The 24,338-nt window shown below is 43.7% G+C and overlaps 1 protein-coding gene across 1 annotated transcript in view; it reads left to right on the top strand.

The window, feature by feature from the left end:
• LOC127115068 (uncharacterized) overlaps window positions 1-23,160 on the top strand; it is a 30,832-nt gene extending 7,672 nt beyond the window's left edge. Inside the window, exons 2-5 of the mRNA XM_051046733.1 lie at window positions 21,979-22,049; window positions 22,124-22,384; window positions 22,459-22,786; window positions 22,997-23,160. Coding sequence (XP_050902690.1) covers window positions 21,979-22,049; window positions 22,124-22,384; window positions 22,459-22,786; window positions 22,997-23,160 — 824 coding nt within the window. The remainder of the gene's footprint in view (window positions 1-21,978; window positions 22,050-22,123; window positions 22,385-22,458; window positions 22,787-22,996) is intronic.
• Window positions 23,161-24,338: the final 1,178 nt, after the last annotated feature.

Here is a 24,338-nt window from a genome sequence, read left to right as displayed (position 1 = left end):
TTTAAATAATCATCTATTGGTTCGGAGTGTTTTCTCTTGACACTGGCTAATTCTTTCAGACTTATTTTTGTTTGTCCCATGTAGAATTGTTCATGGAACAACCTTTCTAATTGGGTCCACGTGTATACTGAGTTTGCAGGCAAAGATGTAAACCAAGTAAACGCGTTTTTTGTTAAGGAACTAGGGAAATATTTTATTTTCAAATTTTCGTTACGGGCTATCTCCCCTGCCTCGATCAGGTAACGTGCCACATGTTCTATAGTGGACTCACTAGTGTCCCCTGAGAACTTTGTGAACTTAGGGACTTTCCACCTTGGTGGCAATTCTTCTTGCAGAATATATTCTGATAGTGGGGATGCGTAACTAGGCCTTTGTAAACCCATGTTCATCCCATTTTGTGCCATTATTGTTTCGACCATGGCTGCCAAATTATTTTCGACAGGCGGATTATTATACCGCATCCGTTATTGCAATACAACATCCGCGTCCTGGCCTCTCTGGATTACTATCCTTCTAGGCTCTTGTGGAATGGGGATTTCGACACGAGGCTGTTCGACTACATCCTCTCGGTTTCTGACGTTCGTTTGAGGATTGTCTAACGGTATCTGGTTTATCGTAGGTTCTTCTTGGACCGCTACCGCTGGGTTATGAACCACTTGTTCTCTGTGTCGAGTTTGAGGGACTCCAAAGAAATCAGCAATGCGCGTCATTTGCGCTGCCAACGCTTGGTTTGTTTGAGTGGTGTTCTGTATCAGTGGATTAAACACCGCTCCCATTTGTTGCGTCAACATTTGGACCATATCATGATTACTCTCGTCCATCTGCTGTCTAATCACTTGCACCGAATTATTTGTTATCGGCGGCACGTAAAGTGGTTGTTGATTCAGTCTACTCACGTTTCCACCATATCCTGACCCTTGTAAGGGTGAAGACACGTTGGCCATCGAGTCTGAATATATTAACGGGGAGTTATGTAAATTTGCCATCACCGAAGTTGGCATTCCGAAGGGTTGTTCCCTACCAGGCGGAGGCATGGTGAAATTCGTTACAAAAGGCCTAGAAGTGTTTCCCACAGGGGGGGGTGTCCCAATGGGCATTTGTTGTGCCCTGAAGGACGAACTAGGCGCGTTTTGTGACATCGAAACCGCTGGTATCGACCCCGCTGACGAAGGTACAGCCTCTGACACAGGGACCGATCCTATATTGCCTTCTGTCGAAGGGACAGGGTTAGATACTGGGATGGATTCGTTAGGATTATTTGGCTGGTTCGCCATTTTCCTTACTCTTGTTCTTTTAGGTATTTCTACTTCGGATACGGCTAATTTACCGCTTCTCAGTCTCATACAAATGAAGGACAGATTTTGACTAGCGATTATCTAACTTTCTAAATTTTTGCACAGTCCCACTGGGCGTGCCAATTTGTTCGCTGTGAATTTTGGCGAACAACCTCTGGTTTACCAAAACTTGTAGAATTGGGTTACTTGCAGGATCAACCACACAAATCCTAGGACATGTGCAGATCTAGATAGTCTTGAAGATGTCTAAAATCACTTTCATATCTTTCATTTCTGTTCTCTAAGTGTTTTACGTCGAAATATGTTGATTACAGTGTTAAGTGGATGTAAATTTAACAAGATAAAGTAAATGGCGGAAAATAACTGACGAAATGTAAAGTGTCGAAAAGGATAAAGTGCAGAAAGATAAATGACTGGAAAACATAAAAGAGATTTGTAAAGAACTTTGAACTTTATAAAATAAACTTTGAAGGAATTGGTGTTTGTTTACACATACATTTTCCAAATATGACTCTTTTCTCTCACACGGGTACTTTGAGTGTTTTCAGGAATTTTGTATAAGTAATTCTTCACACCCTTTTTTAGATAATAACTACCCTATATATACACAAATAACATAACTGTTATTAACGACTAAATCCTAAAACTATGACACATGGCTCTCCTCCTTTCGCCAGATGCTTCCACGCGTCTTCTGCCAAACGTCACAACCTTTTAAATTCAAATTTACTTTTAAGTCGAAATGACGTCTTCCTTCAGGATTTTTGTTGAATTATCAACATACTGCAATGTTCTCCCTATCTGTCAAAAGTGCTTTTCCTAGGTGCAAACATCTTTGTCGAAATGACGAAACTTCCATTTTGTCGAAGTGTCGAACCATACTTATTAATCAAATCGTTTTAACCCATGTCATCATTTGTCGAAAAAATCATTTCTTACACCAAATCTCATGGCGTCGAAAACGCACGTATACACTTGGATGATCTCAAAATCATGATGATGATGATGTGTCATTTCAACCAAGATGTAGCTCAATCTCCTTGAGAACCATGAAACCCTAATTTGAACCACCCTCAGACAGTTAGTGATCTAGTCCAATGAAACCCTAGCTTGCACAATGACCTCTTCATCTTCTGATCAAGCCTTATGAGGATGACTTGCACAATGTAACCACATGATATGCAATATGCAATGCCTAATGACCTAAAATGATATGCAATATGTTAAGCTAGTCCCAAGAGAGGAGGGCAAATTTTGAGGTGTTACAGTTGCCCCTATTCAATCCACTGTGAACCTGTCGATATGAATAGCCTCGGCTTTCAGATGATCAGGATGAAGAGTGATTGAATACCAAGAACAGACGAACAATTTGCACTCTGATGGGAAAAAAAATTAACAACGCCTGTCAGAATCGGCAAAGAAACACAATCTCGAAACAAACATCCGTCTGGAACGGAGAAAGTCGGCCTGATCACCGAAACAACAACATCAACCTGGATACCAAAATAAATGGTAACGCAGGGATAACCTTGGCCTGAACACCACTCGTCAGTCTGAATACTGAACCTCGGAATATGAGAGTATTGATGTCGGTCTGAATACCGGAATACTGGCCTGAACGCCACTTCGGTCTGAATACCGCCTCGGTTTGGATACCGGAAACTGGCCTGAATGCCACATCCACTGGGGATTATTATTCCCCCCCTTTTTTTTTATGCTTTTCTTGAACCCCGAAATTTTCTTCCGCGCAAATGACCCCTGATCACTGCATTTGAACCCCGTTACTCCTGTTTGCCAAAATAATGAACCCCATTCTCCAGTTTGAACCCCCAGTCGCCTGACGATCACTTGTGATCGCCAATGTGAACCCCATCTCCAGAAAACATCTCATGTCTCCTTTTCTCCATTTGGACCCCGCTCTCCAGAAAATGCCTCAACATCTCCCCTTCTCCATTTGAACCCCGATCTCCAGAAAATGTCGCAACATTTCTTTTTCTCCATTTGAACCCCGTTCTCCCATCTCTCGTGATAATTCCGCTGGCAACGACGGAAATAACACCAAACACCACTCTGAGGGCGACATATCAGAGGGTAAACCTTCACAAAAGGAAGGTAACATGTGCATCTCTTCTTCAGAAGACACCTATAACGACCTCCACTGGCATCCGCCAAAGTCTAAGGTGACACATGAACAGAAGATAATCCTGAGGACCTCATCCTGGATACAATCTTCAACTCCAATCTTCATTTGAACCCCGCTCTCCAGAAAATGTCTCAACATTTCCTTTTCTCTAATCGAACCTCGATCTCCAGAAAATGCCTCAACATTTCCTTTTCTCCATTTGAACCCCAAAATCGCGCTGATCGCGTAATATCCTTTGATTTCATTTCCATCTCCGTCCGACAGAAAAACTTCCTCCAGTATCGCACTACTGGGGAACATTGCTGATCTGACATCATGATGCTAAACTCCTCAGAGTAACTTCTTCACCATCCGGCGAAACCAAAACCTCAAGCGGTAACCACGGCTTGAGTCGCGCTGATCGCGTAACATTCCCATCTCTGTCCGACGGAAGAGTTTCCTCCAGTATCGCACTACTGGGGAAGTACTGTTGATAAAAAAAATCATGATGCTGAACTCCTCGGAGTAACACCTTCACTTGCTGGCAAACACCTCTCAAACAGTAACCACGGCCTGAGACTAGCTTATGCTTGCAATATGATGCATGACTTTTTCTGCGTAATGCTCCACCATTGTGGAAATGCTACGCGATTTATTTTTCTATGCAACATGCTATGTTTATTCTACATGATGAATGCATAAAAAGCGTCCCCCTCAAGGGATTCTGCTGGGGATCTCGAGACACTCTGCTGAGGAACTCGTCAATCTCCGATTCCACCCTGCTGGGGAATAGCACTGCTGTTGGGAAAAGGTAACCCTTGCTGGGGAAGAACCTCCTTTGCACCCAATCCGCTCAAGAAACTGCTGGGGAAAAGAACCACCAACACTCTATGGGGATACAACAGTCTTCGACTTGCTGGGGGATATCAACCCCGACTCTGCTTTGGGAAACCCTCACAAATACCTGGCGACTTCACCGGGGAAATGCTCACAGATAGCTCCGCTGGGAAACAGCAACCTCCAGGCCTGACGACTGGGGAAGCATTGATTTGACACCTGCTGGGGATAACCATCCTGACCCTGCTAGGGGAACCACAGACCTTGGATCTACCAGGGAGTTGGTCCTCTAATTCTGCTTGGGGACCTTGCTGGGGAAATGAGAAAAGTTGGTACAGAACACCCGTCGACTTGTCGAACCATGGTATCCACCTCCCAATCTCGTACCGACTTTCCACTTTTGAGAATTCCCAGACTCGTCTGGACCTTTTCTGCTCCATCATCTTGTACTCCCCACCGCTTCGCGCTCGACGGAATGCGAACTCCTAGGGATTATACAGACTTTCAATTTTCAGACTTTGAAGAGTCTTCTTGATTAATTCCAAAGGTCGTCGGACGTCTCAACGTCTCTTCGCCACTTCTCTACCCATTCATTCGTCCCTGATTGGACCCTGCGGGGAATTTCTACAAACTTTCCAATCTTCCGATTTTGAAGAGTCTTCTTTATTATCATCAAGGATCGTCGTACGTCTCAATATTTCTTCGTCATTCCTTCATATTCTTTCGTCCCTGATTGGACTCCATAGGGATTTGCTTTTGTCAACAGCCTCCGCGTCACAACCTACAAGTGAGTGAAAATATCTAACAGTACCTGCAAAACAGACCGTCAGATAAAATCGTGCCCCAGGCGTGTCAAGATTTCAACACTTGGGTCACTCAACCTTCCAAATAAGATTTCAAGTTTTCAATCTTATAAACATGCATTGGAAGGGACCTGTATGTCTTAAAGTGCAAGATTCTTTATCATAATAATTGGATGTTTTTGCAATCAAAGCAGTAATGAAAACAAAAACCAAAATTATTTGACTGAATATGCATTTTATTGATTGGAAAACTATGTGGCTCAAATTGAGCAATACAAAGGAAGCAATTCCTGAAAAGAGGTAATTGCGCAAAAGGAAAAATCTGTCCTAATGGCAATGTGAAACCCGTAATCTCATCGAGTTCCAACTCGGTTACACCCCATATGTCCTCAGACTCTCCATGCTTTCTGCCTTCCGAACAATACGATTCCAATTGATCCCTACCGGGTATTATCCATGATGCTTTAACCAAAGCGCAAACGATCATGCTGGACGCAGTTGTTCGTTTCAATCCCTCTTTTGCCTTGACCTCCCTTTCGGGTTTTCAGTCCACCGGGACACCCATTTTTGCCCAAGTCGCCTTTTCAGGTTTTCGACTTACCGGGTGTACAGTTTTTTCATTTTATCCCTAATTTTTGCCCGAACCTTTCTTTCTGTTTTTTGGTTCGCCGGGATGCCCATTTTTGTCTGGACTATTTTATTCTTTTCGTCCAGCGGGTCTCTTTACACGAAGTATCTTTTAACTGCATCCGCATTCACAGGGGATGGAAAATCCTCGCCATCCATGGTCGTTAACAACAAGGCTCCACCAGAGAAAACCTTCTTGACCACGAATGGACCTTCATAATTAGGTGTCCATTTGCCCCTTCGATCGTTTTGAGGAGGAAGGATCCTTTTCAGCACCATATCACCTACGCGATATACCCGAGGTCGCACCTTCTTGTCAAAAGCACGCTTCATCCTTTGCTGGTATAACTGCCCATGACAGATGGCTGCTAGCCTCTATTCCTCTATCAGGCTCAACTCTTCATACCGGGTCCTTACCCATTCAGCCTCTTGCAACTTGACGTCCATCAGGACTCTCAAAGAGGGAATCTGAACTTCAACAGGTAATACAGCCTCCATTCCATATACCAATGAGAAAGGAGTTGCCCCAGTAGACGTACGCACCGACGTTCGATACCCATGCAATGCAAACGGCAACATCTCATGCCAGTCTTTGTAGGTTACCACCATTTTCTGCACAATCTTCTTTATATTCTTGTTGGCTGCCTCAACTGCCCCATTCATCTTCGGACGATAAGGAGAAGAATTGTGATGCTCGATCTTGAATTCCCGGCACAGTTCTGCCATCATCTTATTATTCAAATTAGAACCATTATCAGTAATGATTCTCTCGGGAACCCCATATCTGCAAATGATGTCTCTCTTGAGAAATCTGGCAACGACCTGCTTCGTCACGTTCGTATAAGAGGCTGCTTCCACCCACTTGGTGAAGTAGTCAATAGCCACTAATATGAATCTGTGCCCATTCGAAGCCGTAGGCTCAATCTTTCCGATCATATCAATGCCCCACATAGCAAACGGCCATGGAGACGACATCAAACTCAATGGATTTGGAGGCACGTGCACCTTGTCAGCATAAATCTGGCATTTATGACACTTCCGCACGAAATTGAAACATTGGGCCTCCATTGTCATCCAATAATAACCTGCCCTTAGCAGCTTCTTCACCATTGCATTCCCACTGGCATGGGTACCGAACGATCCCTCGTGAACCTCTTTCATCAATTGGCTTGCTTCTTTATCATCCACACATCTGAGCAAGACCCAATCAAAATTCCTCTTGTACAGAACCCCATCCTTATTCAGGTAGAACACCATGGCCAACCTCCGCAGAGTCTTTCGGTCCTTTTTCAATGCTCCCTCAGGATACTCTTGAGTCTCTAGATAGCGCTTGATATCATAATACCACGGCTTCTCATCATCAGACGCTGTATCAACAGCAAACACATAAGCCGGTCTATCCAGACGACCTACTTCAACACTGGGGAACTGATTCCACCACTGCACCTTAATCAAGGCGGCCAGTGTAGCCAAAGCATCTGCCAAAGGATTCTCCTCTCTAGGCACATGATGCATCTTCACCTTGGTGAAAAACGTTAACAATCTCCTCGTATAATCTCGATACGGAACTAAATGAGACTGATGCGTATACCATTTTCCGTTAACCTGATTTACCACCAGAGCTGAATCTCCGTATATGACAAGGTTCTTGATTCTCAAATCAATCGCCTCTTCAATCCCCAATATACAAGCTTCGTATTCAGCCACGTTGTTGGTGCACTCAAATGTTAGCCGGGCAGCAAAAGGAATGTGGGATCCTTTCGGCGTAACCAAAACAGCACCAACACCGCTTCCATTCACGTTAACGGCCCCATCAAACATTAGAATCCATTCGGATTCAGGGTCAGGCCCCTCCTCCGGGATCGGTTCCTCACAATCTTTCGATTTGAGAAACATGATGTCCTCATCAGAGAATTCAAAATTCATCGGTTGATAATCATCAATGGGTTGTTGAGCGAGGTAATCAGACAATACACTCCCCTTAATCGCCTTCTGAGAAGTATACTGTATATCATATTCAGTCAAAATCATTTGCCATCTCGCAACCCGTCCGGTCAATGCTGGCTTCTCAAAAATGTACTTGATTGGATCCATCTTGGAAATCAATAAAGTGGTATGAACCAGCATATACTGCCTTAGTCGGCGAGCAGCCCAGACCAAAGCACAGCAAGTTTTCTCGAGCAGTGAATATCTTGTTTCACAGTCGGTAAACTTTTTGCTAAGGTAGTATATGGCATGCTCTTTTCGACCAGACTCGTCATGCTGCCCCAATACACACCCCATAGACCCCTCGAGGACTGTCAGGTACAGAATTAACGGTCTTCCCTCCACAGGAGGCATCAGAATCGGAGGCTCCTGCAAATACTCTTTTATTTTTTCAAATGCCGCTTGGCAATCATTATTCCACCTGACCGTTTGATCTTTTCTCAACAATTTGAATATCGATTCACACGTGGCTGTTAGGTGAGATATGAACCGTGAAATGTAGTTCAATCTACCTAAGAAACCACGAACCTCCTTCTCTGTTCTCGGTTCAGGCATTTCTCTTATTGCTTTTACTTTTGTAGGATCAACCTCGATTCCTTTCTCGCTTACAATGAACCCCAGCAATTTACCGGACCGCACTCCGAACGTGCACTTGTTCGGATTCAACCTCAGCCTGAATTGTCTCAGCCGGTCGAACAACTTGGCCAGATCTACCAAATGCCCCTCTTCTGTCTGGGACTTTGCTATCATGTCATCAACATAGCATTCGATTTCATGATGAATCATATCATGAAACAAAGTCACCATGGCCCTCTGATAAGTAGCACCGGCGTTCTTGAGACCGAATGGCATCACCTTGTAACAAAAAGTGCCCCACGGTGTAATGAACGTTGTTTTCTCCATATCATCTGGCGACATTTTGATTTGATTATAGCCAGAAAAGCCATCCATGAAGGAAAACACCGAGAATTGAGCCGTATTATCTACCAACACGTCAATGTGAGGTAGTGGAAAATCATCCTTCGGACTAGCTCTGTTCAGATCTCGGTAGTCCACACACATTCTTACTTTCCCATCCTTCTTCGGGACTGGCACAATGTTCGCAACCCATGGCGGATAATTGATGACAGCAAGGAAACCAGCATCCCACTGCTTCTGCACCTCTTCTTTGATTTTCATCGCCATGTCAGGTCGTGTTCTGCGCAACTTCTGCTTCACTGGAGGACAATCTGCTCTCAACGATAGCTTGTGCACAACAATATCGGTATCCAACCCTGGCATATCTTGATAAGACCAAGCAAAGATGTCGACATACTCTTTCAACAACACTACCAATCTGCTCTTGACACTTGCCTCCAAAGCAGCCCCGATTTTCACTTCTTTCTTAACCTCATCGGTACACAGATTCACGACCTCAATCTGCTCTTCATGCGGCTGAATCACCTTCTCCTCTTGTTTCAACAACCTGGCTAATTCCCCTGGCAGTTCGCAATCTTCTTCGTCTTCTTCTTCAGTAAGATAGATTGGATTGTCGAAGTCATACAAGGGTGTAACAGGATTGTTATCAATGAGATCCGGAGAATCGCATCTGCATGAATGTTGATTCATGCATTGCTTAGAACCGGTGTGAGACAAATTGAAAAAGAAAAATGAAAACATTGCCATTTTTATTTGTTTTTATTTTTAAACTGCAAAAATAAATGAAAAACAGGGAACACCGCTTTTAACTGAAAAACATCCTTTTATTAATGATGCGAATTTGCAAATTTTAACATGAGGTGGCCCTTACAATGGACCATTACGTGTCGGGCAACACGTATGGCTTTCATGCATATAAAATCAAAACAAGAAAAATATTACTCTTCCAGCAGAGTGACCCGGATGATCTTTTCAGCCTTCCAGTTCTGGATTCCCATCCCTGGTGCGCACGGCTTTATCCACCGGTCCATGTCACAGTCGCTATCAGCTTCATCACTCATCATGCAGACGTGATCCGGATCCAGCATTCCGGCACTGGTGAATGTGACTGGCGTACGACGTCCTCTGCCTTGTCCCACCGAGCCTCGGCCAGGCTGATACCCCACTCCGAAACGGTCTTTCTTCGCAGAGACATCCATCATTCTGCCCCAACCAGGAGCCTCTCCATTCTTTACCACCTCAACGGCCTGCTTGTACGAAGAAATGGATGGTTTCTCCTCCTCTTTTGCAAAAAGAGCATTCTCCACCTTAACGGTTTCAAATGCTTGACTTGGCGTCTCCCAGATCTCGCCGTCCATCTCCACATATTTGAATGAGGACAGGTGGCTGACAAAGATGTCTTCCTCCCCACAAACAGTAACGACTTGGCCTTCCCAGATATACTTCAGCTTTTGATGTAAAGTCGAAGTTACTGCCCCAGCAGCATGAATCCACGGCCTACCCAACAAGCAACTGTATGCTGGCTGAATATCCATGACATAGAATGTCGACTTAAACACCTCTGGGCCTATCTTCACTGGCAGCTCAACCTCTCCGAATACGGCCCGCTTCGATCCATCAAACGCCCGCACAATCAAATCGGTCGGAGTCAGAATCAGCCCATCACAGTTCAGCTTAGCCAGAGCCTTCTTCGGCAACACATTCAATGAGGAGCCGGTATCAACCAGCACATGCGAAAGCACAGCTCCTTTACACTCCATAGCGATGTATAGTGCCCGGTTATGATTCCTCCCATCCACAGTCAGATCCATCTCTGTAAAACCCAGCCCATGGTTGGCATGTACGTTAGACACGACCGTCTCCAACTGGTTAATTGTAATCTCTTGAGGAACATAAGCCTTCTTCAAGATTTTCAGTAAAGCCTCTCTATGCCCCTCAGAGCTTAACAGCAATGATAAGATCGATATTTTGGAGGGAGTCTGCTGCAGATGGTCAACCAGTTTGTACTCGGACTTCTTGATGATTCTCAAAAATTCCTCTGCATCATCATCAAGTTGTTCATCCGACCCCACAGGCGCCGGTGTCACCACTGGAGTACCATCATTAACCACCGCCTTCCCTTTTGCCCTGGCTAAAGCCTCGGCCTTTTCTTTTTTTTCTTTCTCCCCTTCTCCTCCCCTCAGGGCCTCTGGAGCAAATAATCTTCCACTGCGAGTGAAACCGCTGGTACCGGCATTATCCACCTTTGAAACGGTGGTTTCACTAGCAGTCTGGTCTTCCACCTTCTCACCGTTAAGTAGACCTCTCCACCATAATGCCATGGCACGGCATCCTCTTTGTCGTACGGAATTGGTCTAGGTACCGTGATGGTAACTGGAGCCGCTTCAGCAAGAGTAGACAAATCCACCGGATCAAAGTATATTGTTATGGTGGAGACCTCATCTTTCCCCTTATCAGCCCTCTCAATCAAGATACTCCCCTCGTCCATCAGACCCTGAACAGTCTTCCTCAATAACGAACACCCGCTCTAAACAACAGTGCACTCAGCACAATCAATATCACAACCCGGGTAGACCCCATTCCATAACAACTGCCTCTTGACCTCAGCCAAAGGAGTCTTCAACTGATCCACCGTAGACAGCCCAACTCTATTCTCTTCAGAAACAGCATTCACCCCCCCCCCCCTTGACCATGCGCGGGCATGGGATTAGCATTAACATTGGGAGATGGTGCGAAGTTGATGGCCTTCGAATCCACCAGGTCTTGAACTACGTGCTTAAAAGCTTTGCAGTTCTCTACATTGTGTCCGGGAGCACCCGAATGGAATTCACATTTGGCATTTTCATCATAGTTGGCTGGCCTTTGATCAGGTCTCAAAGGTGCCAGCGTCCTCAACTATACTAACCCCAAATCCATCAACTTTTTCAGTAAGAAAGAATAAGTCACCGGAGGCCTATCAAACTGCCTGTCATTCATTCGGCCCCTGACTTGGTACCCGGCCCTCTGTGGCCTCTGCTGAAACGGTTGTCTCTGTTGCTGTTGAGGTTGTTGTTGTTGCTGTTGTGGTGCAGGCTGATGCTCAGCAGGAATAGTTACCGCAACGGTATGCTGGAAGTAACGATCCCTACTGGGTCCCCTCTGTGCATAGACAGCACTGGTATCACCCTCTTTCTTCCTCTGACCATTACCAAAAGGCTTTTTCGACCCTGAAGAAGAGGCTGCACCCTGAATCTTCCCGAGCTTTAACCAGCTCTCAATCCTCTCTCCAGCCACAACTATATCCGAAAAGTTGGTCACCGGACAACCAACCATCCTCTCAGCATAAGCCCCCTGCAGGGTCCCCATGAAAAGATCAGACATCTCCCTAGTAACAAGGGAGGTTGCACCCTGGCAGCCAACTCCCTCCATCTTTGGGCATATTCTTTAAACCCCTCATTACTTTTCTGAGACATACCCTGCAGCTGGGTACGACTCGGGGCCATATCAGCATTAAACTGATACTGCTTGAAGAACGCGTCCCCAAGATCTTGCCAGTTCTTGATATCTGAGGACTTGAGCTTGGTGTACCACTCCAGTGAGCCTCCAGACAGGCTGTCCTGGAAGAAGTACATCCACAGCTTTTGGTCCATGGTGTAAGCTGAGATCTTACTGACGAAAGCCTGAAGATGAGTCTCGGGGCAGGAACTCCCATTATACCTGTCAAACGCGGGCGCCTTGAATTTTTGTGGGATCACAATCCCCTCCACCAGCCCCATGTTCGACATATTAACCACCCCAGGAGTGGCATAGCTCTCTAGAGCTCTGATTTTCTCAGCCAGCAGCTGAATCTCTTTGCTCTGCGGTGGAGCACTGTACTGACCCAATGGCTCATTGTGCATCGAGAACTGATCGGCCTCTCTGTCTTCCTCTCTGTCGTCATCAACACCGAAGAAAGGTGGGAACAGACTATCTTTCAGATTCTGACCCGGCCCAGGTTGACCACCAGCAGTACCAAAACCAGCGTTGTTCACCACACCCACTGTTGTCCTCTTACCACCGTCTCTAGATCCACCCAGCCCCTGGTTGGAGACACCATCCAGGTTCACACCACTGTTTGCTGCTGAAGCCCGCTCGAGCTTCTCGACCTTATCTGCTAGAGCTTTCTGACCAACTGCAAAACCTTGCATGATGTTGATCAGCTCATTCATCTTGTCTTTCAGCTCGAGGATATCTGTGTTCGGAAGATCCATTAATCTGGGAGTATTGCGCCTTGTGAAGTATCTGTGAGGACGAGTTGAGTGCAAAGGTACAGCTCTGCGAGCACGAGCAATGATTCCTGAAACAATCAAGCACGTTAGCAACAGATACCTGCAAAATAAAACACAAGTTATTATGATCAATGCATGAATGCAGTGTTTATCCACATGAGGAACACTTTGTCTCTTGATCCTGGTTTCATCGAGACAAATAACAATTCGGCAGCAATATTTTGATATTCAGCATTTGATTCATCATACAGATCAGAGATATGTGATTTAGCCAAAATACCCCCAACCATGTGTGTGCTTGTGTGAGAGCATACGGTAAGGCAAATAAAGCTTGAAGATCAATCACTGAATGAAAATAACCATCAAATAACAAAATGCACAATAAGTGACATAGTCATACATCAAATCAGATACAAATCTCCAGAATCGGGAAAGAAATACAAGCAAATGAATTCCGTTAACAAGCCTGACGGTAATCCACACAAATGAAAGCTAGCCTGATGAGGGTCCCACAGATGGCCCTATCTCATCAACCATCTTCGCGAACTCTGCGGCGAACCTGAGCTCGGTGTTCTCCTGCTGTAATCTCCCCACCTCTTTCTGGTGAATCTTCATCTGCCTGAAGTAATAATCTCTCTCAGCGACAATCTTAGCTTTCTCTGCCTCCCATTCTGCAGCGAGGACTCTGGCTCTAGCATCTCTCTGATCTCTCACGAGGATTTGCCTCCTCTTCTCATCTTCAATGACCTTTGAAGCTCTGGCTAGCTTCTCTTTAGTGATGTCATGCTCTCTGGTAGATGACGCTAAAGCTTGACTAATCTTCCCATAATAGGCAGTATCCATCTCAAAACGCTTTGCTTCCAGGGCATGTCGCTTGTCTTGATCTTCCATCTTCACTCTGATCTCCTGGTTAGCCGTTTGAATCCGAGCAACAGTCATCTCCAATTCCGCTTTCTCTGTAAGCAACTGATCTCTGGCTCTCTTCATCTCGAGGAATTCTTCCATACCGACAGAAGAACGCGGACCCTCAATCAAAGGACACCCAGGATCACCTCCCGGAAATGGTAGAAGTGTGGCCTCTATCCTCTTCCGCAACCAATCATCAAATAGAGGAAAATACTGACAGTTGACCTTGCCAAACGGAACTTTGCCCTTCCTTTGAATGTTACGCCATGACCCAGACACCTGCATCAACTTGGCCTGATTGCCCTCAATCAGGAAGTAAAAGGACTCCTGAGTCTCACACTCAAGGGGAGGAACCTCCATAGCAAATCCCATCTGTCTCCTAAGAAGCGTTGGGTTGTAATTAATGCAACCCTGAACTCCTATGAGAGGCACATTGGGAAAATCCCCGCAGCTATATATAAAATTCCGTCCAGCCAAACCATTATGAGTCCATGCTATGTCATCAGCCCGCAAACCCATCAACCTGAAGGACCACTTGACAGTAGGATCAAGATGAGCAAAAGCACCACGAGAAGGCAAATACGCCATAAACCACCTGAATAGTAACTGCGCACAGCACCGGATCAAACCCCCACGCCGCTTCTCGTTCCTGTTATGAACCGAGTAATAGACATCTCCGACCAGAGTAGGAATAGGGTTCCTCTGCATGAACAATCTAATAGCATTATGGTCCACAAAGCTCTTCTGATTAGGAAACAGAATAACACCATAAATGCTCACAACAATCAAAGCACAAACCGTCTTCCAATTACCCGCTGCAACATGTTCCTTGGCCTTAGCTTCCAAGAAACTCAAGTGAAAACCCGGTAATTTTCCTTTCTCCTTCAAACCCTCCTTAGTCACTTCCGGACTCAAATAAAGAGCACGGGAAATCCCAAGGACGTCAGGCTGTCTCCTAATAGCACAAAAAGGAATCTGATCGCGGATTTGAACACCCAGAATGCTAGCATAATCCTCCATCAGAGGTCCCAACAAATAACCCGGAAACACGAAACATCTCAGCCCCGGGTCATAGAATTGGAGAAGAGTATGAATGGCGCTTCTGTCGCTGTCAGTGAGTCTGAAAACCATCTTCAGAATGCTACCGTATGCCTCTCTGAACATACCCACATGGTCGGGCGTGATCAATGCTATCATATCTTTCAACTCGTCAATCTCTGGCTCTGGGTTGAAGAAACTGTAGGCAACATCATCCTTCAAACCGGGCCTCATATCTGAGCAGAAAGTCTCTCAACCAGGATCTCGATCTAAAGGGTCCCTGCATATGGATAAACATGTGTTAGATGCAGGTAAATGCAAGATGTAATGATGCTGATGAATGAATGTAATGCATTGCCATCCTCCAAGTCATCTGATCATTTGTTGCTCTGAGTCACAGCCCTGATCTCTGAACCGATCATAACCATCTGAAGGAAAATGTAACCACAAATCCTACTCAAGGGTTCCGAAATAAACGGAAGACAGATACATCATCATCATCATCATCAGACCAACTCTGAGCAGATACCCATAACCTCTGAATCGGCCCGGGGAATCCTGAAATAAACGGATCCCCACTGATAAATAACTCGGACAGCACTCCGGCGTCTCGGAAATAAACAGCCATAAATCCGACTTATAAATATGACTCTGATCAACGGAACCAAAAGTCACCATCTGAGTCACCATCTGAACAATGCATCTGAAAGAATCACCCTCCCCTCACAGGTAAATTCTAACCAGGTCATCCTAAGGCGGATAATAGTCTCGACAATCGGGCAGAGATACTCAATGGGTTTGCCCTTTCGGGTGTGCCATTGTAGCTCTCCTGAGATCATCTAAACCAAAGATCCGGGAAATGATCGGTCACCGAAGTCAATAGTTGAGATGAAGTGACACAACCAAAGTGGATACTCCACAGAGGAAGGGCACTATCAAATGAACCTCGTCCGGCTTGTGGTATGTCACGTTGCAACAATATGCTGATAAAGCAAATGAGGAACGTGAGACCACACTAATCCTAGGTGTATACTCGGGCCTGGGTTTTAGCCCCACTCAGAACACCCACCCCAAAACAGAGGAACCACCTGCACAGAGGACGACAACATGATAGTATGATGCATGCAAACATTTATGCAAATATATACACAGTCAGAATAATAAATGCAATAAATAGAACACAAGCAACCTAAACTATCCTAGAACGCTAGGAGAGACTCGCTTAGGGAAGATGGACCAGCACAGGTCAACATTGCTAGTCCCTAGCAGAGTCGCCAGCTGTCGCATCCGCGAAAAACAACCGGCGGGCTGAAACAAAACAACACAGAGCCGCCACCGTGCGTTATTTATCCCAAAAGAGGGAAAGGAAACGCTCAGAGTAAACCTGGGAAAAGCAAGGTCTCGCGACCAAAGAGAAAGGGTACGGGAGTCGGTTACGCGAGGGGAAGGTATTAGCACCCCTCACGTCCGTCGTACTCGACGGGATCCACGCTCTAAAAGAAAGAAAAGGTTGCTAAAACAAAACATCACACACACACACACTAAAAACAACGCAGGTGGGGTTAAGAGGAAGAGGGCTCGCTAGGACGTCGCATCCTATGCCTACGTATCTCGTCTGGAACGAGAATCAGAGCTGCCGTAGTTCGGCTCACGCACGCCAAACAAGACACACACAAACAAGGGCAAACCTGGAACCCGAATGCCAATCGCTGGACTTACATCGGCTTCCGAACCAAACAAACACAATCAGGATACGGACAGCCAATTGCTGGGCTTACATCCATATCATGACACACAAGAGGGTAACAAGCAAACACACACAAAAAAGGAAAAAAGTGCCCAGAGAGACCTCGCACGGTCTCCTGCCTACGTACCTCATCTGGTATGAGGATCAGGGCGATGTAGTTCCCCTGAAAGGGAAAGAAATTCTAACCAGATACAAAGGGAGACACACTACCAGGGAGCTGTACTCGAGCCTAGTGTTATCATGCATCATTGCCCTATGTTATGGTTTCTATCCTACTTGCGCAACAGCAAGCTAATCCTAACCAGGAAAAGAAGCATACAAGCATACAAGCAAAGCAAATATTCCAAGTAGCACACACTATATCCAGTCAAGTGGGCTCAAACAAAGGGTTTGACTGTCGAGGCAAGTCATCTGTACAAGGTAGTGTTCGCTCTTAACCCTGACATTGAGAGTCAGGGTGAAGCAGATGAAAGGTGAGTGAAGATGAGACTTCACAGCTCTTATCCCTGACCAGGGAGAGCTTCAGACAAAGGAGCGTGGGTCCAGAATAGAGGGACCCTTCTACGCTCAAGACTCTGACTCGACTGTGCAACAGCACAAGATCTTGGGTTAATGTCCCAATGCATCAACACAGTGGTGTGAGCAGAGGGACGACTTCAACAGAATAGCGGGGGATAGATTGCATATCCCTTGGGTTCCGCCAATTGCCTCATAGAGGTCTTTACCTGCTTGGCACAAAAGTAAACAATCACAAACATCGCCTCTTAAGGAGGACTTCAGACAGTTGCCTGGCCAAGTAACAGGCCAGGTCTTCCAGACTACATGGAGAATAGAAATTCTACCTCAATTGGTTTAAAAACCAAGCAACAGCAAGCAAGTTCTCAAGGAACTGTAAGCAACTTAATGTACCTGAAATCAATTAAGTATCATCAGTACTCAGACAAACCAACAGTAAACAGCAAATGTTAATCTGTACAGTCAACACAAGTTAATGCACATAAGTGCAAGCCATGAGCTCAAACTCAAGCATCAAACCCTACAACACAAAATCAATGTTACTTTACAACATCAAACAAACTCAATTTACAACTTGCATTGTTCTCCTTAAGGCTTTTGCATTTCATCCTGAAAATCCAAACCAAACATGAGAAACTAGACCACTAGGCCAAGCCTAGGGTCCAAAGGAGATAAAAAATCCTAAACAGCAATTGAAAATTATCCAAAATCACAATCAATCAAATTAAAAGCAAACGCAATTGGTCCCATGCTCATATCAATCACCCTTATCATTTCATGCACAATTTAGTATCAAACATGCAATTTGCAACTTCAAAAGACCAAACAGAACTATCTCCATCAAAAGCATACCAAAACATTTCAATTAATTCCACAAAAATTCACACCTGAACAGGACACATTCAATGAATAGCATGTCAAATTTCAGCTCAATTAGACAAAAGGAAGTAGGTCAATGAAAATCAAGAAGTTCAGACAATTTCAAGTAAGCCAAAACAAGGCATCAACACAAGCATCAACTTCCAAAAATCATAAAACAGTGACAATGTAAGATAAATGAATGGGATCAAAACCACAATGACCTATAATGTGTCTACAATCCACATGTCAAATTTTACATCCATCCAATACACTATGAGAATTTCACAAACAAAATACAATCATGTGTCACAAAAACTAACAAAATGATTCAACAAAAGAGAAAATCTCAATAAATTAGGAAATGCCATCAATAAATCCAGGAAAATTCACATGTCATCTCAACATACATATGCTCATTCATGAAAAAAAATTAGCTCAATCCAACATCCATAAGCACATCAAATAAAATCATGAAATTCATCAAGCTTGGTGTGACACAAATTGTCATACCTCTATTCAAAAATTTATATCTCCTCAACCAGGTATCCAAAAACCACAAACTCTACATCAAAATCACCATCAAAGTGTCCAGAATATGCACAAAAAATTTCATCCATTTCTTTGAAAGCATCACCATTTTATGAAGGATATGGCAAGACATATACAAATGTGACACATTCAATCAATCTCTAGACAAATTAATTTTCCACACGTGCACAAAAATCACAAAAATCATGATAAAATTCTACACATTGTAAGGAACATGGTGAAAAAAACCTCACAAAATTTGGACAAGAAATGAGTGATTTATGGATTTTCTAAGTTCAAGCATCAAAAATGAAAAAGAAATGAAAAAGAAATAAGAAATAAATCCAATTAATCTGATAATGGCAAACTTGTAATACTTAAGAACTTGGCCAAAACGGCGCCGTTCCACTTAAACGCAGTGGCGCGTTTCTATTGGTTGAGGCATGGCGGCAAACACATTTTCAAACCAGGAAATGGAATTTTTGGATCAAAACGCGTTACAGTGGATTTTCATCATCTTCTTCGAACCAATTTCCAGAAAAATGAAAAACATCAAATCGTAACCAAAATCAACAAACTTATAATCATTAGAACCGTCTTCCAACAAGGATCATGAATATGTAAACGATTTAACCTAAGTCTAAGCATAGCGACGAGATCGAGTAAAAAACGAAATGCGCATCAAACTTTAATTCACGATTACACATTCAATACTCAATCAATTCACAAACTAAAAGCATCATTGCATTCTACGTTCAAAGACCTACAAAAGGCATATAATAATTCATGCAATGGTGAGATTCGAAAAAACACCTTGTGGAGATTGCAGTGCTCGATTTTGATGTTTCTGGCTCCAATTCAGTGAAACAGATCCAATACAAGGCTATGGCAGTTGATTGAAGCAACTTGCTCAGCTCAAAGCAGCACCAGGTACGAGAATTATGGAATCACCATTGTAGATCAAGCTTTGGACAGTCCACGATCTTGAAGTTTTTGGCAAGGATTTAGCAAAACAGTTCTTCAGTGATGATTATAGATCATGGATCCACGAAGAATGAAGCAAAATGATGTAGAATTGATGAAGATTTGATGAAAAAATGTGATGAAGTTCTTGGAGAATTTTGAGAGGTTTTGATGAAAAACAGTTATGATTCTTGAGAAATGTGTTTGTCATTACAATTCTGTTAGGATTAGAAACTTATACCATCTCCTTAATCACTTTGTTAATCATAATTAATCCAACTCTCTCCCACCTCCAAATCCACACAATCAAGCACAGTTGACCACAGTTGACTTTTTCAACTGATAGATGAATTTGGCGATGCACTGATCAATCTGAGCCCCAATATTCTGATGAAATGGCTCAAGGATGAAACCCTAGCCTCCATAAGCTCAATACAATCATGAAATGATCCCCATATCCACTGTAGACCCCACCTCCTTGCTATGCCCTGATTGGCCCAATGCAACTGATTAGGGTTGACCAGTGGTCAAAACCCTAATCCCAAGGTATCTTGATCAAACACTTGAATCTTCTTGGATGATCTCAAAATCATGATGATGATGATGTGTCATTTCAACCAAGATGTAGCTCAATCTCCTTGAGAACCATGAAACCCTAATTTGAACCACCCTCAGACAGTTAGTGATCTAGTCCAATGAAACCCTAGCTTGCACAATGACCTCTTCATCTTCTGATCAAGCCTTATGAGGATGACTTGCACAATGTAACCACATGATATGCAATATGCAATGCCTAATGACCTAAAATGATATGCAATATGTTAAGCTAGTCCCAAGAGAGGAGGGCAAATTTTGAGGTGTTAGAGTAGGCATTTTCGACCTTATCCAGTTGTCGAGAGTAGGACCCAATATTTGTCCAAATATGCTTTTAACTTCTCTCTACTTCTGGGATAGTACTTACAACACCTTTCACCTCCCTTGTGGGATGGTCACGCCTACCCTTTTCGACGCAGCAGCCATTGTTGGTCTTCATCCCAATGGTATAGATTTCGACCCTACTGTCTTGAATGAAGATACCATTGCTTTCGAGACTAGCCTTGCACCTTACTCCTTATTCATGTCCTATTATCACGATAAGAGTACTACTGAAGTTTCAGATGTCGAACATATAGCTTTTCTAACACTATGGCTATCCAAATATGTGTTTTGTTCTCGCTCTCTCCAAGTTGCTAAGAGATTCATTACCATAGCCAATCAGCTTCATGCAGGCACAAAACTATGCTTGAGCGAAATGATTCTGGCGAATCTTTATGAATCTCTGAGTGAGAGCGTACATCTTTTAAAAAACACCAAAACCCAAGGGAAAATCAACTTATCAGGACCTTTCTGGCTCTTGCAATTATGGCTCAATGCCACCTTTGAAGCCAATCTTCCTGTAGCACCAGAAATAGATGAAGAAGAAGTAAAAAATAGGACTGTCGAATGGCCAAGGTTAGTGCTAATAACGCCAACTGATGAAGGAATCAGCCTTCGACAAGCTTTTAAAAGCTATGTTATGATGTTTGCTAAAAGGTATCAATTTACTTCGACCATGGCACCTTTTGCTGATAGAAAGATCGGACCTAAATGGTTTACCCAATAACTGCCTTTGGAGATGCAAAAGGATGAAAATACATTTCTGAATGTTTGGGAATCATTCTTAACCCCTAGGCTCCTTTTCTCTTACCGTAACACCACTAAAAACCAAATTGCTTTGATAGTTTATCAACCCAACCTTGTTTCTAGACAGTTTGGCCTAATCCAGATAAAACCTCGACCTATATTTCCCAAGAAAGGATCCATCATCTTTTATAACTCCTTTCATACTGAAGACGAAGGCAAAGAGCTGTCGAAGAAACTAGCTGATGATTCTCTCGACATTCGACCAGTTATATTTCGACCATCATTCTTATGCACTCCTGAGTTTGACGAATGGTGGAAAGATTACTACTCCAACAGATTTTTCGACGTAACTGCCTTTACTACACATTTGACAAATGCTTTCGCTTTTGTGCAGGATCGGACCAAAAAAGGTATTCAAAGACACATTAGGGAAATACAGAAATTTCAAAAGTATTTCGAAACTGCGTATAGACCTGATGATCTTAGTCGAACCATACACGAAGCAGCAGCAGAATTGAAACGCAAACTGACGGAGAAGTTTGAAAAACTGTCATTGCCTTCAAACCTTCGACCAGAGGCGCGTTATGACCTGGCTTTCAGCTGTCATCCACCAAAATTCCCTCCTTTGCCAACCGCTGAATTTGGGGTGGCATTTAGCCCTCCATTTCCAGATTGGTTTGTTTGTGGGGACTTTATGAAAATTCTCCGTCAACAGTACAAAAGACCTGCTGAGCGTGTGGTTCCGACTAAGTATCATCTGGGCGAATACCCAGGACACCTTAATATTGGAATAGAACACGTTCGCGTGGAGGATCCCATTCTTGAAGGTGTTCACAGAAAAACACGATTTTTTCTTTTGTTATTCTAACTATATTATCATGTATCTCTTACACTTATTTTTTAATCTCCTTTCTTTCCTTAGCCGTGAAGATCCCTGCTAAGAAAGCTGTTGTCGAAGTGTCGCCTAGTACTGCTAAGAAGCCTTCGACAAAGGTACAAAACTTTTTCTCTTCTTATTATTCTTCTTCCCTTTTTCAAAACTAACTGGCTTTGGCCTGCATGACTAGGTAAGTCGAAAACCCCCAACAATCCAAACGAAAAAGAGTGAAGAGGAGAGAGGCGAGGATAAAGTACCTAATGAAGAGTCTGGTGACGAATCTCCAGAGTTAATCCCTCCCCCTCAGAAGAAGAAGAAACTCACGAAGGTCTCTTCCCAAAGATCCATCGTTAACCCAACTAGGAAGGATTCTGCCAGTACTCCTCCTGCTAAGCCTCAGTCGAAAGACACGGGGAGTGGGAAATCCGGCTTTAATACTGAAATTCCTGAGGTAATTTTTTATTTCGACAGCATATGTTCACCTTTCCTACATCTTTTCTTCTAAATCTTAGAATTTATTTTTAGGAACAAGTGGCTGTCGAAAGAACGCTTGAGAAAATTCTGGAGGAAACAGCCCCAGAGGAAGATATCCCCACAAGTGACCATGACATGCAAACCGTAGCAGAATTCGACACTACAGTGGGTGAAGCTTCTGAAGATGAATCTCCTCCTCATCCGAGATTTGCACCTCAGGGTGATGACATTGACATGGAGGTTGTGGTCGAAGATGATCCTGAAGATGGAGCTACCAGAGATGGGGACAACCAGTCGAAACGAACAGAGGCTGAGCATACTTCGACGCGAAACACTCCACCTGCTCCTGACCGGACCCAAGGGAGTGGAAAATCAACTGGTTCGACCAGCTTCTCTCGCGAGGAGCTTGAAAATCTCAAGGTGCAAAGACCTTTGGAGTATCTGAAAGCCATGCTTAGCACCCGTTTTAATTTCCAGGATTCTTCGCAGAGTAGTTCGACCACTTCTGGGGCAACTTCTGAAGCACCATCACTTGGCAATATCTTGACCAAAATTAAAACGAAAATCTTTGATGTCGATTTGTTTAAAGTCTTGGAAGAGAATTCCCTTGCTCATATTGATCTTAAGAAAATTTTGAAGCAAGTGAATGTCCTGGAAGCTTCGGCTGAGATTGGAAGTTTTGTGATGGAGCTGATGACTCTCATTGACTTGGCCACTGTAGATCTCCATCGTCAAAGAGATCTCACCAATTAGATATCCTCCAAGTCTGAAGCTCAAACTGTTGAATGGGATGTCGTTTCGACTTCGACTGACAAGGTTTCAAAATTGCAAAAGCTTTCTGAAACTTATGTCAAAGAAGTTGCTGCTTGTGATGACAATATCCAAAAATGGAAAAAATAGATAGCAGCACTTCAAGAAAAGATCTCTCAAGAGGAGAAACGTAAGGCATCCATACAGCAACCCAAGCAGAGCGAGATTGACGAAGAATTGAGGGTGGGTATTCGACATGCAAAAAAAGCCCAGCAACTTAATCAGGAGATTGAGACTCTCTCTACTCACAAGAGTCTTTGTGATCATCGACTCCAGTTTCAGAGGCAGAAATTCGCCACTTTGAAGGATACTTTTGCCAATTTTAATTTGTAGTCGAATTTATTTAGCAACTCTCAGCCTTTTGAGGCTTTCTTTGTAATAACTTTTGAATGCCATTTTTATTTGGCCCATCTTATCACAATTATGTTTGCACTTATTCTGTTACTACTTTTATTTCCTGCAATATAGGCTTATACTTTTTCAAATACTTGCCATTTATTCTTAGGATTCTCTTATCCTTCTCTATTTCTTCTATTTCGTACGCGCCGTTTGAAAATGTTTTCAAAACCTGGAAAGGTCCCTCCCATTTAGGAGACCACTTTCCCATTAATTTATCCTTTTGATCCATAGGAAGGATTACTTTCCACACAAGGTCACCTATTAAGAAGGTCTTGAATCTTACTTTCTTATTGTAAAATCTTTCGACTCTCTTCTTTTGTCTTCTTATTAGGTCTAGCGCGCGCAACCTTTCCTCGTCTAAATCAACTAGTTCGTCCATCATCATACTCCAATATGTATCTGATGGGATTTCATGATGCCTTTGCACTCTAACCGACTGCAGATATATTTCGACTGGCAAAACTGCATCATGTCCGTAAGTCAACTTGAATGGAGTCGAATTCGTTGCCTCTTTGGGGGACGTTCGACAAGCCCACAAGGCTTGATCAAAAGTCTTATGCCAATTTCTAGGTTTTTTCCCCACATGCTTCTTAATCAAGTTTATCACTACCTTGTTGGCTGCTTCAACTTGCCCATTGGCTTGAGCGTAGTAAGGTGTCGAAGTAAGGAGCTTAAAACCTGTTTCTTGTGCAAATTTCTGCATGTTTTTACCGGTGAACACA

Source organism: Lathyrus oleraceus, chromosome 1 (assembly GCF_024323335.1).
Source record: "Lathyrus oleraceus cultivar Zhongwan6 chromosome 1, CAAS_Psat_ZW6_1.0, whole genome shotgun sequence".
In the NCBI taxonomy this organism is placed as follows: domain Eukaryota; kingdom Viridiplantae; phylum Streptophyta; class Magnoliopsida; order Fabales; family Fabaceae; genus Lathyrus; species Lathyrus oleraceus.
This window is presented reverse-complemented; position numbering and strand designations above follow the sequence as displayed.